Source organism: Neodiprion lecontei, chromosome 2 (assembly GCF_021901455.1).
Source record: "Neodiprion lecontei isolate iyNeoLeco1 chromosome 2, iyNeoLeco1.1, whole genome shotgun sequence".
Classification (NCBI taxonomy): domain Eukaryota; kingdom Metazoa; phylum Arthropoda; class Insecta; order Hymenoptera; family Diprionidae; genus Neodiprion; species Neodiprion lecontei.
The window spans coordinates 14,700,210-14,723,475 of record NC_060261.1 but is presented as its reverse complement, the minus strand read 5'-3'; the positions used below and the strand labels follow the sequence as shown (position 1 = coordinate 14,723,475).

The following is a 23,266-nucleotide window of genomic DNA, read 5'->3' as shown; positions in this document are numbered from 1 at the left end:
ATCTGCAAGTTATTTTAGTCCATCAAAAAATGACTGTAGGATCGAATAACATTCGTGGAATGTCAAAGAGACAAATGTCTCAAGTCAAGTAAAATGAAATTCCATTTATTTGTATATTGGTTGTGTAACAGATGGTTCAACTAACGCGACTGTATCTACAATAACTGTTCTGCCTTTTATTCTCCGTTTTAAGCTAAATCTACATTTGCATTTTACCATTCAGAGATGGAGTATAAAAAAAAAAAAAAAAAAACATCTCAGTCTCTTCTGTGTGTTCTTCTTCTCGTATCATCATTACCAGCAGAACGAAACATCATATCGTATTTCTTACATCTTTTAACTGTGTATTCAGGTTCACACTGAAACACGAATAAAGGTTGTTATTTCGGTTACTTAAATTTAACTCGTGTGGCAAGTTGATTTTTCTATACGATAAAAACTACCCTCCAAAAACAAAAACTTGATAATCTTGGCTGCTGATATTTTTTGTTCGATTATTGATGCAATAAGTCTCTCGTGAGTAGGCAAATAAATTTGGTATATTGCAAATGATTTGACGCTTTTTTCTGCCGACCTTTTGTTTGCCTGACATAATCGCAATCCTGCTTTCACATTCTGTACGTATCGTTACATAACTTGACATAACTTCGATCAAAGTTATACCGGTTTTGAATTTGGCGAAGAAAAAATCATCGCCTATTAATTTGCATTGCCAAATTCTTTCTCTATTAGTCTTCAAACAGATTTATTCCTATGCTTGCAGGTATTATGTACGGATTTAAAAAAATCCCAACAGCTGTTGAGATTTTCTTAACCGTATCTTGAAATGTTTGAAGATTTATTCAGCTCTTCGGAAACTTTGTAAATTTTTTCATTGTTTTACAGTTTGGTATATAAAAATATTTTTTCATTAATACGTTTTCCTCAGACGATTCTCGTTAATACGAACAAGAATTTTTAGTGCTGTTCATAATTCTTAGACGCTATATCATCTGCGATTATATGTTGAGCAACGTATAATAAATGAGTTTGTACATTTTCTGTTTCAGGTAAGGATTTCGCCTCTTTAAGCAAGACATTGAAAAAATTCACACGTGAGTAAGTTCCATCGGTTATTCGCTTACCTTTAACTGTTGGCACTGCGTCGATATTAAGATCGGAAAAAAGCGAAGTCAAGGTGAAGAAAATCCGTCGCGTCTCTGCGAGTATGTAAAAACATGTTTCTTGATCGCGTGATTCGCTTATATTAAGCAGGGAATATAATTCATCTCGCTAATTGCTGTGCGAGCTCAATTGAGAAATAGGTGAGGTTTGATTAATCGAACTAATTCAGAAAGCGCTATTTGATTTCACTGATTACGAATACCCAGCTTGTTTTATGGCTCTTCTTGTCAAGATAAAGTATAGAAACGTATTTTTTAATTCATATCACGGACCGCAGAGTTATGACACGTACGTTTAAACTACGTTCCGTATCCCAAAATGCCTTTTTTCCTCTCTCTTGTGTCAATATTATTTAATATTAAATTATTTCTGTCAGGCCCGTCGTTTTCTCAGTCAGCCTTGTTCAAAATTCGTGTAATTCTTAGCCACAGCAGCTCAGTTAGTCGAAATAAACGCTTCGGTCGTCATGATGATTCCTGTTTTGGGCAGTTTGACCAGATTCCTTAATGGCTTTTTGGAAACGGGTTTTATTTTTAACGAATGCAGATATTTCGGATAGCGGCGTACGAGCGAAAACGATCGGTGGCAAAAATATCTTGAGACGATTTAAGCCCAGAAATTATCGCTTCTGGCTGCGAGATTCATGTATTACGTGATTATTTATCGGTGCAGTTAAAAAAATTTTTAAATCTTAAAGTGAGGAGAGTTATAGTTATTTGCCACCTTTCGCAGCTGGTTAATCAGCAGAAAACGGCGTCACTGTGCTTTTTAAATGCAACATAATTCAGCTTTGGTAATAAAATCCTCTCAACTATTCGTATGCAAACAGTCGCTGAGTAATTCTAATCCTGTTCCGAGATTTCTGATTCAAATATTGGAAATACCGTTTTGCGAAACTATCATAGGCCTGAACCCAAGGCCTACCGATCAGTTTATCAGATAAGGGAAATTCCGCATCACGTAGCATTTGCAAATCTTGCGTTAGTTGTATTCATTGCATTATATCCCCGTCCGTGATGTATTGAATGATAATTTGAAATTGCATTCCGTGTAATTACAAGCGGCTTGATGAATGTTAATGGTAAAACGCATATCCACGGATGTCTTGACAATTTCTATGCATCGACTTATTTATTCAATCACCGTCAACCCGAGAGGGGATATGCATCGATTCGTACGCAGATTTGCCCATTCGCGGTCTATTTTTTTTTTTATCAAATCAAATATAACCTCGGGGTGAGGAATGGCTGCCGTTGCGCGTATAGGTATAGCGGTACGTTGTAGGAACTCAATCGGGTCGGTTTGATTAATTAATAATCACCGACGTCGGCAGTGACGTATTTACATATACAAATAAGAGACGCAGCTATAATCTCAGCCCAGCTTGCAGAAGGCAGAAAAGCAGGTTGCTGCTACTGCCCGAACCGTAAGATAATAAATTTCACATTATAGTTCAAGTTGGCTCAGAGACGCCAGCAGCCAATCTCAAACGTTTAGAGAAATCACAGGGCCGGCGGCAGGACATATTTAGTTGACTTTTGTCAATTTTTGAACAGCTGTTGGGAAAGTTTTTAGGATTTTTTTTATAACTTGATGCAAAGAAAATTGGAAAAATTATCCTGGAAAACCAGGAAATCTTGGGGGATTTGATTTTGTACGAAAAAATCAGGGAATTTGTTAGAGAATTTAAGAAAGTAGTTATTGTTATTTTTTTTTTGGAAATTACGTAATTATGATTCTTTCAATTTTTGATTAATACTTATAATTTAAACTTATAAGATGATAATTTTCATCGCTCGCAACTTTCCTTTGCGAGGTTTTTTCATTTCGCTCGATTATTGGTATTTATCGATTATACAGAGATAATAACGATGGTATTATTAACGATATTAATAATTATACTTAAAACAAAAATTTTATACTTACAACTATGATAGTCTGCTTTTTTATTTCGATATGTTTAAAGTTTCAACAATACACGAATATGATCACTGCCATATTAATTTATTCATAACGTCAATAATACTGTATTCTCGAATAGCTACTCAGGTTTATTTCACTCTTCAGTAATGCAGCCTCGAATTGCAGTATTATCAAAGAATTTAGTTTCCGATCAACCTTGCTCGATACGAGCTTTAGTCACGCATATTCCAAAGAAAGAAATCAGAAAAAGCATAATTTCGGTTGGGAAAGAAGATAAAAGTCTGAAAATATTCAAACCCAAACCGAGTAGCCATCCTGTTTAAGGATTTGCAGCATGACGGCTGTTATTTTTTAACCGAATAATATAAAATCCGGTTTTGAACCTACACGTGCAAAACTTCAGTTATTCACGGTTTGCAATTCAAAGTGTTAGATACACAATTGAAATTTGCATAAGCCGCGGATCGATATAAGATAGGTGGAAATGAAAAGACGGTGAATGAACAAACATCGCTTATATTCTGGTAACAAATGTGTCTACAAAGGTACGTCGGTTCATCAAGCAGAAAAAATCAGGCACCTGCCTATGAATCTATAAAGTCAAAAGACGAGAGCTCGTCATGTTTCGAATCAGAGACACCACAAGTTTCCTTGCAGTTACGATCGTAAACCGGAATGGTTTCAGTTCAAGGCCGTGTATAGGGAGATCTTGTCAGCTCCGTTAATACCTATCGTGTGGCAATCGAAAGGTCTTTGCTTCTGTCACATCTCACAGCTGGATTCACGAGGCGGTCCGTGGTTGTATGGGAATTTCAGGTGTCAGTGACAGAATCCGTCTCGATACGATCGGCGTAGTACGAATATGGTAATGATTTAAGCACGCGTCCACGTCGGCCTGGATTTGCGAGGCAACCAAAACCTTAAAGTATGAATATAATCAAAGATGCTATTCAGATCGACGAGCTTCGCACGAATTATCGCTGCCGGTTAATATCGAGTACAACTGGATTTACCTTTTTATTTCCACACTCCTTTCAAGTCACAATATTGAATTATTCACATTTGAATAATAACCATCTAACAACCTCTTACCTGCAGCCGCGACTGATCGGTTAGAAGTAGGCGCAGTTTTCTACTTCGAAACACGTAGGAGGAATTCTTGCGATAATAGTCAAGGCTTTTCTCTACGTTACTGAAGTATTAAATCCCCCGGGATATCGTGATATTATCGCAAAGTCTACGAGATCGAATCCCTTATCCGGTTGTCTGCACCAAATACGACGTCCTCGGATTTACTAACAATGAATCTAATTTTCCAGGGTGCAAGCCCCACATTCGGAAAACTTATATTCTGGTCACGAAAAAAATCAAAGAATATCACTTTTCTTAAATTGAAATTACAAACGATTTTTTTCGACGACAACCTTACTTCTTTTACAGAGAAGAAAATTTTTGCTCAAACTGATTTTTTTTTTTTGTACATCAAGGCAGTGGGTGACCACCTCCGATCCAAGTGTCGTTTCCTATTCATTGTAGTTTTTTTATCGATATAATTGCGTCGCTCGGATCGCGTTTATGCTTCTAACCGAACTGCATTTACAACTCTCCTCGTTATCCTTACTTGAAGGTAAGAATTTCTTTTCAATTTGAATTCAATATAAACCGAATGTAGAAGTAATAAGCTGAACGGTTTAGGATTTAGTAACTTACTAGAACTAGGATAATGTGTGGGAAAAACTGCGTTTTAGTTCCTGGAGAATCTGGAAATGTCATGGAACTTTTTTCCCAAAAATTTTTGGCCAATTCTTGGTTGATTCTCATATCCTGTCTGTCCGCCACTAGAGTTCCGGTTCATCAGTTGCAGGCGAAATTTATTTTCAACCAGACACCGGCTTCGGATTCTACATTTAAACAAGGTGTTGTTGTAGTGTTAGCATTTGCATTAATAGAGTCTTGACGTTATATATTAGATATTTTTCCTCCCTGTGTCTGCATTATCTCCGTCCAAAAGACACGAGATTTAATCTGAATACCGGCAAAGAGATATTGTAATTTGTCCTCTACCATTTGTCCAACTCTCCGATATTCGATCCTTCAGCAGCTGCACGCATATGGCTTTCCGCCAGGTACTAGAATCCGCATCATTTCCGTATGTTCAAGGCTTTTTTTAATCCGACCAACTTCAACCTACTACGCCTGACGTATGTATATTCTTATCTCAGTCCGCGAGTAAAAAAAAAACGGTCACATAATATGCGTATTTCGCTTTGAACTCCTCTCGGTGTAATTATTGTTTTCTTCATCCTTTCCCCGCTTCTCACAGGAGATCGTGTTTCTTCACATGCGTCACGCGGTGCAATCTTCCATTTGTATCGGTTCGACCGAGGCCCTCTCATTTCTACTTCGAATTTGCAGTATTGGAGAATGGTATCAGGCCGGAGATTGTAACGTTATTGTATTGATGCATCTTTAAAAAAACAATCGTTATTTTACAATCTTAAACTTACCTGAAATTTAGCAAACCGTTAATACTCCGTCAAGAAACTCAGAACTTCGAAATTCAACTGCTTCAGTTATTCTAAAGGTGCGAAATAGTATTTTTTTGTTTCAACGTTGCGATACGGTAACGTTACTAACTTCAGCCTTGTAGAGTGGTGAGGTTTTTCTCACTTTTCGTGACATAGCATCTCGTTTCAAGAGCTTATATGTATATTTTTCTCAAACAGCGCAGATGTACCGCGCAAAATGAAATATCTTAGAGCCGCCTGACGTCAATTGGCGCAATCAAAATTATCTGTTTTATTGGGAGATTGAAATTGCGATGCGACACTACCGGGCAATCCACAAACTAATAGTAATGGCCGCTCTGTGTATACAGCTGTCAACGCGTACCGAATGTGTTTACATGCGCCTACACCACACGTAACGAGTTAATCACTTTAATCACTGATGTTTGCTTATTAACAATATACTAATTTTTATCATACTCCCATATATAAACACAGCAGTCGTATTGACATTGTACAACTAGCGCCACTCTGTCCACGGTGGTTGTTTTCATTACCAATACATTGTAAGAAAAGTGTGGTTCTGGACTTCCATTCTCTAATTTGAATCTAACACTTCCCCTCATGTCAATTCGACACTATCTGATGTTGAATTTCTCAATTGATCACAACAATTGTTCAACAGTATTCAAAACTGACGAATTATGGTCAATTATGACACCATCATTTACTTTAAAGCATTTTCAACTTTTATGATCTTTACGCACGAATATGATAACTGTCGAGTTGCATTCGCGCCCCCTGTTATTTCGATTTATACGACACTTGTTGGGGATACCAAAGAGACGTACGCGAATTGGCCAATAGCGCCAAATACGGATGTGCAAACAGCCGAGCAAGGTTGCCAAATCGTTGTCTTTGCGTCATAGTAGACGTGGAGTTCCTTTGGTGCCCTGAATATGGTCAAAATGTAGGTATATTTTTTGATTCCGTACAGCGCGTATGGAGAGATTGCCAATGCTGCAGCCATTGTTTTGCATAACTGACAGTGCCGACGGTCGTAAAACATGAAAACCACGCACCCATCGTACGCAGCATCGAATTTTGTTACGTACACGGCGTATGCATACGTCGTTTTGTTGGTTCACGACCTATATAACGTCACATGCTCAGACAATTAATTTTACGATGTGATGGAGTATCTTCTTCATTATGAAAGACCCGTTTGTACCAGCCAAGTTGGATTCGTGAACACATAATGGCACCCTTTTTTAAGGCTCTCGAAGTTAAATGTACCTACATCGGCACCAATGGAAAGCGATGATGATGATAAAGAACGTTCCTTAGTTCGGTTTGATGAACGGATTTTACATAGTTCTTTACAACAAATGAGATTGAGCCATCAATTCGTACGTAACAACTGTAGTAAATCTCATCTAGTATATCAAATTACTAGGTGAACCTGTCACGCCAGTAACACCCAAGTCGCAATGATGTAGTCATTATTCAGTTGCCGCTGTCAATCAATTTCCCAAAGAGATTCGTTGGGGACAATCAGTCGGTATTAAATTCAATATCCCGTGTGATGATCCATATCAACGTGATGCCTGAATCCTTAGCGAACGAAAATCTGCTGGATACTTCTTCAAAAGTTTACCTTTCGCTTATTCGGCAGTTATATGTACGTGTTTTTTCTCTTTGTGGTCGTGTTGAATGGTTCGAGTTAATTTCATATGTAACCGTACTGTCTTTTCACGCCTTGTACAATATTCAAGATTGTAAATTTCGTAAGAAGCATTCGCGGTGCGGCTGACAAACTGCACCTCGAAGTGGTACATGCAAAACCACAGACTACATTGCACTACTTTGGAAAAGAAAACCAGCCGCATAATATGCAAGCCTGTTCCAATTACCTCGCGGTGTGCGTGAATAGCTAAATGAATGTACGTGTGATTGCACACTCTTGAGTCATTAATGCTGTGTAGAAAGGGAAACTTGAGTATAACACCCGGTCTATGCGCGTGACTTCGTGGAAATCTAAAAGAAGCTGTTATAGTACCAGAGTCGCTTCTTAACTGTTTACAACACCCCGGAATCGAGGGATGCGCATGTTCAGTATCCAGTTTTAACCACACGCATTGAAAAAGAAGGTGAAAAACGAGAGAAGCGCCAAGTCAAACAATAAACACAACTGTTCGTCTTAACGTGGAAGTCGATCGTTTCAGCTTCTCGTGGTGGTACTACGAGAGATCACCGTGGTTGAAAGGAGATATCTGTATGAGATAGCAATGAAACCATCGAGTATGCTTAAAGTTAAATACACCGTGAACTTTTGACCCCAGCAGGTTGCCACCATTTACAGTATGTCAAAGGGGAGTGAAGCTCAATAACGGGAACGATTCATTAAATTATCTACACTTCGGCTTGTTAGTCGGATTAATTGGTGGGATAACTTCGATCATTGCCCTCCAAGACCTTTCCTGGTCCGAGATGCGAGTATAGCAAGCTGCGGTCATCCTATAATCCTACCTTATAGAAAGTAGAAAGAGAACCGGGTTCAAATAATATCTGGTTTTCGATTTGTGATGATCCCCGTTTCGATCCAACGGCAAGAGAATATATCTTACGCGGTTTGAGAAATTCGAGAATTTTTAAGCTAATGGAGTCGCCCACTTAAGATAAACCAATCTAGCTGCATTCTTATCTAGTATTGCCTGATAATCTACAGCTTGTGACAGGTTTAGAAAGTATTTCGTGTTCTGGTGCATTGCAATTCGACCATAAAAACATTTTTAATATAGTCGAACCTCGATTATACGAATCAATTAGAACCGGGTCTAGTTCAGATTAGCGGAAATTCGGATAATGGAAAAGTAATATTAGACAAAACTATACCGCATGATAAATAATATTAGAAACATAAAGCACATATTTTTACGTCAATTTTACAAACATAATGTGTTCCTTTAACACACGTTACATCGTTCTCATTACTTTTGCTTCTGAAATTGCTCAAAATATCTTTTATTTTAACGTAAGATTGTAAATGAACCATCTCTGATTTTTTTTTATTCTAACAACCGGTTTATTTATTCCAATCTTTCGGCTCTTGGTTCCGATAACAGAGGGTTCGGATAACGGAGGTTTAGATAATCGAAGTTTTACTGTATAAAAAACCGGAAAATACATTCCTAGCTCTCAATAACAATACAACTATAATAGAAGTAAAAAAAAAAAACGTTGTTTATTGCCCTGATTTTTTCCGTGAATTTTTGGTGTTTGAAACCGTAGAATTTAATAATTAAATCATGATTATATTAGATTGGCTCTAGTTTTTATGTTATTATAGCATTGTAAGGGGTGGGGGGTTCTAACATTTTGCAAACAAAGACGGAAGATAGATGCTAACGCTTTCACCAGGATTTGAGAGTGACGGAGGAACGATATCAGGGTCGGTGGGATTGTCACATGATGGCAGATTATTGCTGGACTCTACAAAGGCATAGTTCCCATAAACCTTATAAAGGAAAACCTTCATTAGAGAACTTTCTGAGAATTACTATATTCTAAATTTCTTTCACTTTTGTCTGAATAAATTAAGTATAACTAAAGTCATTGATAGTATTTTTTTTGATAAACTTAAGATATTTTTAAAAAGAATCGAATTTGTCATCTAAATATCGCCTTTTAGAGTAATATGTGAAAATGTCGATAAAATAAATAACAAGGATCAGTTTTGAAAAACTACGCTTTCTTCTAGGGTCGTTGACATCAAATCTTCCTGAGACCTCTCAAATATCAAGGGCAACAAAACCATTGTTGACCAGTGTAATCATTTGCTAGTAAAACCAACTTCCTCGTCACACGTCTTCCCTGTTTTCAATCAATATTCTAACCACTGGAACAGACTCCTCCCTTGCCACAGCCAGATCTCAGCCAACACGTGCAACTCATATGGTCTGCATGACTTGCGGCAAAGCGAGTAGCGTTATAATTAGGGCTGCGCCGTTTTCAATGAGAATAAGGTTCACTGAGCTACATGCATCGCGCTGCCTACTCGAGATGCGCATAGTCTGAGGAAATAAACATAACCGACGTTGATGAACATATACTGGAGCAGAGCCTGGGCTGTACCACGTGTGTGTGCATACGCCTATATATAAGAGATGTCGAGTGTTTTCATGTCTATGCACGAAGAGCCACTGTTCATAGACTGAGGTTACCATCGGTCAAGTATCCCTTTGAAGTGAACCGCTCCTAAGTAGCAAGTTTCCAGGATTCCAAAAATTGACGGTACTGTTTCTGTACAAGTATTTTTCAACAACCCAGTCCTATGGCAGTGCCTTATGAGGTTTTTAAACCATGGTCAGGTAGGTCAGATCCTGTGAGATGTCAAGTCCATTCGTACAATTTCGACTATGACCTTACTTATACGTATGATGAGAAATGGGATTTTGGAATAGGGTCGACGTTTTTTTTTTTGTTTTGTACTGTAACTGTGAGACACCCCCGGATGCATACAAAGTAAATCTAGCCGTCGAAAAGTTTAGAAAAGTTGCAGGACCGTTAGAAACTTCAAGATTCATGAGAATGATACCATTGCAACTATTTCTAATCCTAGCTGAGCCGTCTTTATGACATCGCGAGCTGATTGTATCACGCATTGTGTCGCGTGGGTATTCACTGTGACAGTAAAAGACATGACTGCTGACTTTCTTGTTACCGTAAGTCGGGCTGATGATTTCCATAAGTCACACTTTCGATGCCGGGCGCGTTCGAGGATGAGGAAGACGCAGTGTGAAGATTAACACCCATGAAACGTAGCAAATACCCAACCCACCTTGCACTCCTATGGGACACGAGCGATCGAACCAACGGCACAATCTCATACGTGAACTCGCGCGGTGATGAACTTGGTTGAAAATGCTCTTCCTTGTTGCTCTTTGTCTCTACGTTTTTTTACATATCGTCCGTTTTGCGTTTCCCCCTAAATCTGGAAGGTATGGCAAATCCATCCGGGAATACTTCGAAAGAAACGCCGAAAACAGTGAAATGGTACGAATGTCATTGAACAACAAAAATGATCACCTCTGTTTGCAATTTGAATGGTATTGCCTACTTGCGAAGAATAGAACAAAACGACTCTACAGTAATTTTTTTACTCCTTCACATTTTGCGATTCCCTGACTAATGAAGAACAAGTAGAATAAGTATTTATTTTTTATACTGATAAATATGTGTATTTTCATTTCACAGGCACGATCAGAGGAACATTTGGCTCAGGAACAAGCATGGCTGGCTGCGGAAAGAGTTTGGCTTCTGCACCGGAGCGGTTTTTCCGCAGCAACGAGATGCGGCATCGCGGATCCCGACACTGGAAAACTTCGCGTACGTCTTCTTCCTTCCGGCGATGAGGTCCTGGTTGACGAAGAAGATGTTGAAAAGGTGAATGGTTGGCAGCTTCGGACAATATGACTAACTTTTGTACTTCTGATTTAGTCAACACCATTGTGAATGGATTATATGATCTATTTTACCAACCTTGTCTGAGATTCGTTCCATTTCGAAGGGTTCAGATTTTACGTACAGTAAATTTATCACTGTATTCGTCGGCCGCGAAGTATCGATAATATTATTGTCCGTGTCAGTTTGCCCTCCTCAGCGTTTGAGAATCAGTCAACACAATAGTTGCCGAGTTGGGCCAAGATAGCTGTGCGACCAATTTAATTCCTCTCGACTTAATCAATTATATTTTATAAAGTTGACGACTGTTGTTAGTGTTACTGAAAATGACGTACTGGATTCGCGTCAGGGTTTGTAACGTAGACACGTTTTACGCTGGGATTGGTTCTGTAACATGTATGATAGAAAGATTAAATTAAACATCGTCGCTTCGAACAAATTAGAGTGTCTCGCTAACACAATCAGTACTTCACGCATAATTGAATTACAGTATTTCTCTTGCTTGTATTGTGCTTCGTGAGTGAGCGAACATCACGATCGATGCGTGTCACGTCTGGGCTTTATAACAATCGGATGAGTTGTTAAAAGCATGAAAAACGGAATCTAGTACTGAAAGAGTCCGTTAAATCGACTATGAAATAAAATGTATCGTTTCTATTCCCTGCAGGCAAATCCACCGCAGTTTAACAAGGCTGAAGAATTATCGCAGCTGCGATTTTTGAACGAATCATCGGTGCTGCATACCCTCAGACAAAGATACGCAAGCAATTTGATTCACACTTATGCTGGCGAGAGCATGATCGTAATCAATCCAGTCGCACCTCTGGCTATTTATTCTGAGAAGGTGAGCCTGAGTTTTAATATGATTTACTTTTTCCCGCGACCTTGGATCGCGAATGGTTTCAAAGGAATGACTTGTACTCGGAACGATAACGTCCACAGGAAACAACAGCAACAATTATAATACGAATGACCAAACCGTGCGTTTAAATGATTTTTTACTCTTTTTCCTTACGCTGCAGGTGGTTCACATGTTCAGAGGATGCAAAAGCGAAGACATGCCTCCACACATTTACGCCATGGCGCAGTCAGCTTACAGAGGGATGTTGGCGACTCGAAGAGATCATTCCCTTGTCTTGCTCGGTCGTAGCGGTGCTGGAAAAACCACAAATTTCAAGCACGCCTTACACTACCTCGTCTTGGCCGCGGGAACTGTAAATAAGGTCAGAATTCATTTATCTAGCTGACAGATACACCCGTTTTATGCTCATGAATTTTGAGAGTGAATGATACGTGCGAACGGATGATTTATGCATAACCTACTAGACGAGATGTCGGTTATGGGCTACAGAGATTGTATGCTTAATCCTACTGGACAGTATATCATTTGAATTACGGTATATTTCATCACTAGTTGATAGAAACTCGTACAATTCGGTCAGAATATCCGATGCTTTTATTATTTACATTTCACTAGCGATGCTGGATTGAGAAAGGCTACTTTTAGCAATTACGGGCTTTTAGTCTACGGATCAATTAGTCCCACGACTTATTTATGCAATTTCCTTTCAGATTTTGACCATTGAAAAACTCAACGCGGTTTTCACCGTACTCGAAGCATTTGGCAACAGCAGGACTCACATGAACTCAAATGCGACAAGGTTCACTCAACTGTTTAGCTTGGATTTCGATCAGTCTGGCCAAATCGCATCCTCATCCTTACAAGTAAGTGAAGAAAATTAATATAAATGCACATTTTCCGGTATAGAAGTGTATTATTTATTTATTTAAAGCCAGATAATACAATGTTGAGTATGAGGAATATTCTATTATTATATCCTATAGAGGTGATTAAACACCTGTGTGTAGGTTGGGCGTAGAAATTTTTTTTTTACCAAAATAGATGGCTAAATAATATTTAAAAAAATTATAGTATTTCCTTATATCAATAAACCAATTTCCCAGTTTCTCTTTTATACTATTTTCCCTGAAGTTCAATGATTTCAGATCATTATCAAGTTTTTTGAACTACACCATCGCTGTTGTAAAACTATTCCTATGATGAATTTCTTTTTTAACAGTAGCTATCCCACATAAAGCTGCACTATGGAATAAAGCATAATAAATGGCTAACATAGTTTTTCGATCTAGCATCTTTATTAGCTTACAAAATGTATAAGTCAATCCCATCTCAGATGGCAATCTATAATTATTCCAAATATTTACAGGATACTGTTCCATTTAGAAATATATTATTCATCTTAATTTCGATGTTACTATGGACACTAACTTTATACCTATACACCAAAAGTCACGAAGACTGTTTTATTAATATTCAATGAGAGTGCATTACTGGCTAACCAAATTGCAACTTCTCCCAGACAAGAAGAGATTTCAATTTTGACTTCTTTCCAAGTGTCTCATGAGTATGTGTTACTATTGGTAAATTGATAACCCGAAAACAATCATTTTCAGGTTCTGCTTCTGGAAAAGTCGAGAATCGGACGTCGCGCTGACGGAGATCCGACATTTCACGCAGTGTACAGGCTTTTAGCTGGTGCGGAAGGCCCGTTGCGGAAGGAGCTTCACCTGACAAATCTCGTGGCCGAAAATAATCCGTTTATAACGCCGCTTCAAAAGCACGAAGACAAGCAACGCGCAATGGTTGAATTCAACCGGATAGTAGCCGCCTTCAAAATACTCGGAGTATCGGAGACGGAGGAAAAAGTCATATGGCTTGTCCTGGCTGGAATTTACCACTTGAGTTGTGCAGGTGCCGTTAAGACTGGAACAAGCTCTCAGAGTCGCTGGCAATTCGGGAGGGTCGAATGTGCCGAAAGGGCTGCCACCCTGCTCGGAACTTCGGTCGAGGAATTGAGCAGAATCGTATTCTCTTCCAACAGTGGTGGTGGCACGCCGAACAACTCGAGGACAACCATGAAAACACCGAGTCCTGAACATAGCAAGGACATCACGGGTGTGGAGGCCCTGGAAGGATTGCTGGTTGGGTTGTATTCCGAGGTATTCCACTGCGTCGCCGCGCTGATCAACAGGTGAGAATTTTTTTTTCTTCGGTCGAAATGTTGTGCCGCGGAAGGAAAATCATTTGATGATCATTTATCAATTTTCAGATCGATATCAGCGCCTGTACACACTGTTTCATCACTGCTGCTCTGCGACGCGCCTGGGTTTCAAAATCCAGCGTCGTGCGGCCGTCAGACAGGAGCGACATTTGAAGACTTGTGTCATAATTATCTGCAGGAAAGACTTCAGCTCCTCTTCCATCATTCCACTCTTGTTGCTCCGAAAGACAGGTGACAGGCAATTATGAATTTGACACAGATTACCACTCTTGATGGGAGTGCTCCACTCAATTTTCTATTGATAGTGCGATAATTTCTTGTACCATGTGTAACTTTATATTTAAGAGACTCTTTACGAGAGAAACAGCTGACCAGTGGGTGGTTTTTGGAAATTTATAACTCGGTAACCAATTATTCAATTCGATTGGGATTTGTTGTATTCAGAAGTATGCGGATTCAGCATCAATTTTGGACGAAAAATTGCATCTCAACTTCAAGCGGTTGTTATTAGAAGCAAGAAAATGGTATAGTGAGAAAAAAAAGATGAACTATCCGAAGTACTGTTTTCAAATTCCGAGTGAATTGCATGACTCATTTCCGAGTCATCGTGAATCCCATAAAACGTGTCTCTAAGTGAAATGGATGACGTTATTGCTGAGCAAGTTGCTTTCTATTAATTAAATTTAGTGAAAAAATCATGCAAGTAAAGCTTGATCTACGTACTTCTAAATAAAACCAACCCCAATCGAATTGAATAATTAATTGTGTCGAAGTATAAATTTTGAAAATAAACCACTTTCTCAGCCGTCTACTCGTGCGAAGCCTTTCAGGGGATTAGTTACTTTTGAGAGCCATAAAACAGGCCGTTTTTGAAACATTATCTCTGAAGTCACGAATAACAATAGACACTTGATTTCCGCTCGCAACGCTCCACGTCATTGTTAATAACTTGTTGGTTACTCAAGCTGAACGACCTTTTCTCAAACGTAAATAAAGTTGATAAATGGCCAATTCTAGTTTAAAAAAATCAAGTGTCTATCGTTATTCATAACTTCAGAAGTAATGTTTTAAAAACGCCTGTTGTATGGCTATCAAAGCTAACTAACCCCCTTGAGCGTTGTGTCTAACATGAAAGAGACGCGTTGTGTTTCGAGTTTTTCATCTAACGTTTAATTAAACCTGACAATCAGATACGCTCAGGAGGGCATCGACATAGACCACGAGGATGATTATGGATTCGGGGGCGTCGGTTCGCCGCAGGCTTTAGTTTCGCTTTTGGATCGCGGTTCGCAAGGTGCGGCCATGTTGAGAGCTAGTCAAAGTGATCTCAGTAGCAATCGTCAGACGGAACGTCGGGGCTTATTATGGCTCTTGGACGAGGAAGCATCGTGCCCGGGAGGCAGCGACGAAGCATTTCTGGACAGATTCTTCTCTCACTACGGAGACAGAGGTAGCTCAATGAAAGTTTCATCCACCCAATGTACCTGGTGATCTCAAATATTCGTCCAAATCTCTGCTTACAGATCATCAAATGCTGTTGAGAAAAGCACCGGGCAATAATCAGTTTGTTCTTCATCATCTGCAGGGCACCAATCCAGTGCTTTATACGGCAACTGGTTGGCTGCGAGCTACTCGTGAAAATCCGGTGGCTAGAAGCGCCATCAGCGTTCTCCAAGAGAGCCAGAGGTGAAGCGCCGTACTTTTCGAAATTTCTTTAAATTTCGCCGTTCTATCGGCAAACCCTTTTTCATTAATATCATCGCATTTTGCCGATTGCAGAGAGGATGTGAACAGGCTGTTCGTTTGTGCTCGCGGTGCCGGCGTCTCGGGTGCTTTGAGCGGTTCGGTACACGGACTCGAAGGTTCCCAGACCTTGAGGCGAGCTTCGAGCATCCGAAGGACATTCACTGCGGTCAAGCGAAAGAACGTTTGTCTCCAAGTCAAATTCACCGTGGTAAGTTTTCCCAGGTGACGGTACACCTGTTCCATTATTATCGATAAATTGATTTTAACACTCTGAAGCAGTCGTTTTTTTTTTTTACGGTCAAATTCCTTGAAACTGGGGTACATAAGGGTTCTCGAGGGTGCTGATTTGAATAATGGGTTCAGATTTGAGAAATTTTCAAAATTCAAAATGGGGGACCGAAAATGAGAAAGTGATCGGAATGGATGGAAAATTCGTTTTCAGCGACTCCGAAACCCCCTCGAGTAACGAATTTCAAGCGAATCGGATGAACTTTTGTATTTTCAGTCCGCCATATTGGATCCGCCATATTGAATTTTGAAATTTTGACGTCGGATTCGTTTTTACCGACCCCAAAAACCCAAGACTACCAAGTCCCACTTTTCTAGTCTCCGTAATGTTCCTACAATAACATTTAGTCTGTGAAAAAAGAAATTTTCAACACTTTCATTATTTATAGCGCTCACTATATTCGCAAAATCATCATAAACCCTCTTAAAACATCAACATTGACATCTTAGAAGTCCAGTTATGCAAAAAAAAAAATAAATAAAAAATGACAGCGATATCCTAAAAATTGAATGTAATTTTTGAATAACTGACTCGAAAAAGGTGTCTCATATATCAGATGCTGTGTCGCAAATGGTTAACACGAAAATAATCGCGTTTTTAACCTTCTTCGACAGTAAAAATCGGTAATAAAACATGTGCTTAAAATTCCGAACGTACATTTGCACGAAAGCATAAAAGAGCTTATATCAAGTTACTCGTTTTACCAAAACTTTTTTCACAGTTTTCCGCAAAATTAGTACGAATTGATGATTCAATTGAGGAAAAAGATTTACCGAAAAGACTTGTATGTTGTGAATTGCTTGAATTTACTTCGGGCACGTAATAAAACATTATGCTCAAGGTTTTCCAAAGCCCGAAACATAGTTCATCTTTGATTGTTGACCTGACCTGAGTTCAATAAATTATATCAATATTACTACAGTTATTCCGGTTTTACTTTCAGGATGGACTCATCGAAACTCTGAGACGAACACGTGTCAAATTTGTTCACTGCTTACTTCCGCAACACAACGCAGGATGTACCGACAACAAGAGTCTTCTTTCCGTGAGATCAAACCAAGGAGAAGACAGCATCATTAACGTCCCGCTACTTCGATCTCAAGTAATAAATCCGAAGTCTGAAAATAGAATTACTTTTTCCGTACTTCAAGTGAACTGTCGTAAATAGTGTCGAGTGTATTTTAAATTTGGGGCACTCCATGTCAAATCTATCAGATTTTGACCTCACCTTTTCTTTTCATGCAGTCACTTTCGAGTTTTGAATTTTTAAACCCTGAAATTACCGCCTTTTTTTTTTTTTTGTTAATTTACTGCGCGAAAGAGATTTAACGAAGGAAATTGTTTTTTAATAAATCGAGTGCTTTAGAAACTTTACAGCCGTCATCTAAAAAGTGTCAATAAATTTATAAACGGTGATGTTAAAACCTAGTCAATTCCGTATTAATGTCCCATTCATTAGATTCAAGTTTTGCTTGATGTATTTAACTTGCCATCCTTTTGATCATTACTTTATACCATCGTCACGTTAATGAAATTTCGATTTTCTTGTCCTTCAGATTCGAGGAAGTGAGATTATCGAGGCAATTAGGTTACACAAAGTTGGTTTCCCGAAGCACATGCCACTTGGGGAGTTTCATCGACGTTTCGGATTGCTCGCCACCGACAATCACGTTCGTCCCGGAAGTCCCGTCGCCGATGAACGCCGCGAAGTTGAGGACATGCTCCTTTCCGTCGACATTGATCCCGCATCTTATCGCGTCGGTCAGAGTCAGGTGAGTTCTTTGAAGAAATCTTATTGCGCATTCGCTTTTCCGTCTGCTTGCAAATATCTACATGGCTTTTTACCTATACGGTTAAGAATTTTATACCCGATTCTCAGCCCTTTCAACGGATGAGCACTTAATCTTACAATTACTTAGGTACAATAAAGCTTTGAACTTCGTAATTTCCTTCCATCATTCCACGATGTATTGTAAAAATTGCGTTGCGAAAGTTTGAACCAATGCTCCGAAAATTTATGACTAAACTAGTAACTTTGACGGTCAAATTTAAAGTGGAAATCGAAAGGTTTCATGTAAGCATCAAGTACATCAGCTTGTCCCGTCGTCTGTATGTTTTTAGTTTAATGGATCCGATTGATTGAAACGTTTTCGTGCGAAATATTTTCTGCCATCGTTTACGGAGAAAGTAAATATATTGAAACTTAGCCAGGAACGAGACTTTCTTTACGATGTGCTTCAAGTTATTTTTGGTATTGCGTGGGCTGATCGATTTGATATTTGGCAATCGGATATTCGTTGACTTTGGATACATCCTATCGTTCTTATGTAGGAATATAAATTTCTTACATTTGTTTCCCATATATTTGTATTGCTATATTACGATTCTCGGGCTCTAGCGGCTATGTCGTGAAAAAGTCGAGAATTGCCTCGGGACTCAGACGCGTTACTTCTGTATGACTGCTGCTTTCACTGACATGAAACAAACTGCTCATAATGACGTGCGAGACGATGAAAAATTGTACTTAACAACTTTAATACTTTCATTCTGATAACGTAACGCGATTCAAATATGCCGTTAAAAAAATATCCAATTTTTGATCGACTGCGCAAGTGTAGAACGAAGAATTTTCGTTCAGTTTTTTCACAGATTCAGGCTGTGTATTATCGAATGTAAAGAACATTGCGGAAATTGGCATCTCGTGCAACCCAGATGCAAGGCTTTAATCGTTTATGCCCTCGAGCAGCGAAACGCGCCAATGCAACGGGCAATTAATGGTGAATGATTTTTATGAAATTCCAGTACAGCCTTATCAAAATACACTACACACAGCTGCAACATAAATATCTAACAAACCTAGATCTACCAGCGGCATTTTAATTGCGAAAAATCGATCATTCCAACTTTCTGTGGTGTCAAAGTCCGTTGAAGAACCGTCTAGATCGGAAGATACCCAGGTCTGCAACCGATAAACTGCATAGGTTTTTTTTTTTTTTATACTGTTTCTTGTAAATTTTTACTCACTGAAATCGGGAGGAATACTAAAAATAATTCCATCACGTTAGGTTTTTTCTTGAACTCGTGTTTGTAGTTTCATTTAGAGTGAGACACTCGTTTAACTTGAAATCTGTTATCCTATTCTTGATTCTAAAAATTCCATGCAAAAGTGATTTCTTACTTTCATTTAATATGTATTAGAGTGAGACTCAAGAATAGATATAAAGAGAATATAAATGGAATGGAGGGAAAATAAGGGAAGGAAATTCAGGAAAACAAGCGTGTTCGGAGAAGTATCAAAGAGAAGAAGAAAAGGCTTCATAGGCAAAAAGAATGAACACGGAATGTTAAGTACATTTCACGAAGAAATTGTTTGTTTAATATTTCTAAGAAATATTGTCTAGTTCCTTGCAATGAAATGGTGGTTTTTTCATTATTGTCATTTTTTTTTATGCAAACACGTATTTAAAAAAAAAAAAAAAAAAAACTGTACGTGATGGAGGGAAATGGGTGTTATTTTTGGATTCAGCAGACTCAAAAACATAAAATTTACCAAAAACATCCCATGCAGCTGAAATAAAATATATTTTTTCAGACCTGTTTAATTATTTCAAGAAAGTAGTCCAAGGGCATGGAGAGAATGAGTGTTTTCTTTGGCTTCGTTTTCTTTTACCCCGGAGGTATAGAAAGTCGCGAATTTGTTCGTTATTGTCAGCCCGCGATAGCCTCTCGAAATTTTTCAACACCTCACGCCGTCTTTACGACCGTCAATTGAGGATCCTCGATCAATCGAATAAACGACCGCACCATAACTTTCACTCTATGGGTATAATTTTATTTGAGAGAACAGAAAGTATAAATTTAAGGGTGTGTATTATATACGAGTAGACGGCTGAAAAAGTGGGTTAACTTTGGGGACTTATCATGTCACTATAATCAATTATTCAATTTGATTGAAAACTGTCTTATCCAAACGTATGTGGATCAAGCGTCAATTTCCTTTCTTTTTTTTTTTTTTTTATAACACAATCCGTTATCAATGTTTAATTTTTCCGGCTGCCAAAAAATCTGTTCTATAAATCGTCATACAAATCGAACGTCATAGTTTATCACACCGGTGATTGAACGACGGAGGGATTGAAACACAACGAATGCCTAATGACCCTGTAAGCACCTGACTCCTCTTCGGGTTGTTAAACTTTTATCGCCACCGTCTGGCGCCGGTCTATCATTTTTATTTGTATTCTTCTTTCTACTTTAATGCCATAAAATTACCACCGTAGTTTATTCTATTCGTCGATTATCTCCGCCAGTCTATCTTTTCTCAAGTGTGTAATAATAACATATAGTAATATTAATATTAATAATAACAACAACAACAATAATAATAATCTGTTACCGCTATTACCGTCATCCTTGTTGCTCTTATTTTGAACGTATAAAATAATATTATACGTGGGTCGACCGTTATTTTCAACGAAAAGCTTGACCAGTCTTGTTGCATCAGTTCTCGAATTCGAATCCGTTTCGATGATCTTCTTCCATTTTCGTAATAATCTATCGGGTAACTTTCAATTGGTTTCCGAATGAATTATTCCGGAGCTGTGTCGCGATGTAATTTTTTATTTTTTTGTTTTTCATTCTTCTTTCGCTGCGGCAGACGTGTAAAAGTAATATTGGAGAGAGAGAGGGAAAGAGAGAAAGAAGAAAAGAAAAAAAGAAAAGAAAAAGATATGAAAAACTGGTTCCTATACACATAACGGCATTCAATTCGGTGCTACAGACCGGTCGTCGACGTTGCAGCCGAAGCAAAATGCGACCGATAAGTGAACGAAAGTAGCGACCAGACTCGAGTCCGAGCGAAGGAGTAAAACAGAAGTCGCATCTTTCTCATCGAGCTATAATAACTTTCCACCAAGAGCTATTCAAGCAGCTGCAAAATCGCCAAGAACCAGTTCTCAATGTTTCCAATGGTTAGGCATTATCTCGGAATCATTCTTTCAAATAATCGTCAAGATCTGATGAGGTATAATCATATAATCAAGTACATGATAATTTAAAATCTGCTGGGAAACCTTACTGTCAATTACGTTGAAACTTGAAGATTCTTTCAAGTCGGGATTGCTGTCTATAAATATGACCAAATATGGTGATCAAATATGGCAATTAAATATTTTATTAATACAAAATAAATACGAATCCCCTTGACGATACAAGTCATTGTTCGGACAACTTTTTCGCTCAATCAATAAGTAACATTTCTTTGAATCGAAAGAACGGTTTTTTTACGTCATGGATTTCGGGTGGTAGAAAATAATGTAGAAAGATAAGGAAACAGACGGGTCACAATATGGAAATTTTAAAAAACGGGAACATCTATCTTGGATAATTTTAAAATGTAGAAAGGCTAAGTACAGAAAACCAAATATTCTTATTCGATCCGACGATTCTGTGTTTTGATTTTTCTATAGTCCGACCTTCTACATTTTAATCTTTTTTGAAAATTCGACTTTCAGATCCCTTACCGTTCCATTCTTTCTACAATCTTTCCTCTGCCCATCAAACCACAATTTCGATTACAAACCTGTAACAACGACAGTTCTAGAAGTTACTATAATAGATCACGTTCTCAGACAGAATGGTAAAACAGGGTGTTGTCAATTTTACTCATACAAAATTCTCTGACTTTTTCATAGGAAACTTAGGTAATGTTGGGCAGCTTTTATGACAAGAAACTCCAGAAGTTATGCACCTTGAATATATAAATTTAAATCTAAAAAACACACGGTATTGCTTAGTTTCACATAAACAATTAGAAATTGAACAATGCCATTTCCAAAAGTTAGCTTAACCGAGATTATGAAGCATAGCTGAAGTTTGAAAACAATTTACGAAAAACACCGTTTTGTTCCTAACTCAACCATAATGTTAACTTTTTTGACTTCCAAAAGCGGGACGAAAGTGGCATATTTTTCCCTAAAACGCATTTCCGGGAAATATGAGATCGTATTTCCCGTAAATCTTAATCAGCGGGATATATAAGCTCAATTCAAAAGTCCCAATTTTCAAATCAATACTGCGGCCAGAGTTGAGTCAGAAATAAAGTCCTATATCTATATACATCCTATAAATATATGTATAAGTCGACTTTATTCCCTTGTGACATAATGTGCTATTTTCCCTATGGTCCATCATAATTCCTTGTTTATTGCCTGACTTTTCATTATAGACAAAATTCTCCGACAATTCCCGGTTTTCCGGATCTGCCGCACACCCTGTAAAATCTATATATAATTAACCATCGAAAGTATAGTTCACGTGCAATATCTATCGGTGTAAATCGTCGTAAAAATGAATAAGATGCGATTGTTCCTCGGCCAATGCGTGGGTATGCAGTAAAGGTATGCATGCACGGATTTACGTAAGACACGATCGTCTAGGATCTTAAGTTGATGCGCCGCGTGCCGGAGGGACATAAAAATTGCGCGATACTGCGGGCAGGCATTCTTCCTCTCATAAAATAAATCTCGAGGAGGCTGCGGCGTCGGGATCTCTTATATGTACCGTTAAGAGACGGCCATCAACGCGTGGCTTGAAATCCGACGACGCTTTCGTGAACGAGTGCCTGTGCATTAAAGCTATGTTGCATAATTGTAATATTATTCGCAAGCATCGCGGTGAAATCACAAATAACTCGATTCGCGATGCAATATGGATACACGTATTATACACAGAAATTTAATGCGTTATATCGATTATGAGAAATTATTTATTGAAGATAAAGGCACACGGTGTAAGTAAGAACTGTACGAATAAACTAAAAAAAAGTTATTGCTAACTTTTTTGCAATAGGCAAAACTAGATGACGGACATTTTCGATAATCGAGTGATATGATTTCGAATGAATTGTATCTTAATAAATAACAGTGAGTATAATAAATTATGAATAAAAGGTCTTTTTATAAAAATTCTAGGTGAAGTCGTGAAAAAATTCTGTGAATTATTGTTATTTTGTAATGAATGACTCGTATCTCAATCGGATAGTTGAAAAACTTATCAAATTTCGGTCGAATCGATTTGGCCGTTAGTTCAGA

At 38.3% G+C, this 23,266-nt stretch overlaps 1 protein-coding gene across 3 annotated transcripts in view; it reads left to right on the top strand.

The window, feature by feature from the left end:
• LOC107216822 (unconventional myosin-XVIIIa) overlaps positions 1-23,266 on the top strand; it is an 84,014-nt gene that overhangs the window by 29,377 nt on the left and 31,371 nt on the right. For 2 of the 3 annotated variants that reach the window (XM_015654115.2, XM_015654116.2), the window contains 11 exons: positions 10,851-11,039; positions 11,725-11,901; positions 12,080-12,280; positions 12,630-12,782; positions 13,533-14,110; positions 14,189-14,371; positions 15,331-15,590; positions 15,664-15,826; positions 15,920-16,094; positions 17,119-17,277; positions 17,732-17,947. In XM_015654115.2, coding sequence (XP_015509601.1) covers positions 10,851-11,039; positions 11,725-11,901; positions 12,080-12,280; positions 12,630-12,782; positions 13,533-14,110; positions 14,189-14,371; positions 15,331-15,590; positions 15,664-15,826; positions 15,920-16,094; positions 17,119-17,277; positions 17,732-17,947 — 2,454 coding nt within the window. Of the gene's footprint in view, positions 1-10,850; positions 11,040-11,281; positions 11,408-11,724; positions 11,902-12,079; positions 12,281-12,629; positions 12,783-13,532; positions 14,111-14,188; positions 14,372-15,330; positions 15,591-15,663; positions 15,827-15,919; positions 16,095-17,118; positions 17,278-17,731; positions 17,948-23,266 lie in introns of those variants that run through there. The other variant, XM_046733150.1, reaches the window with a different exon arrangement.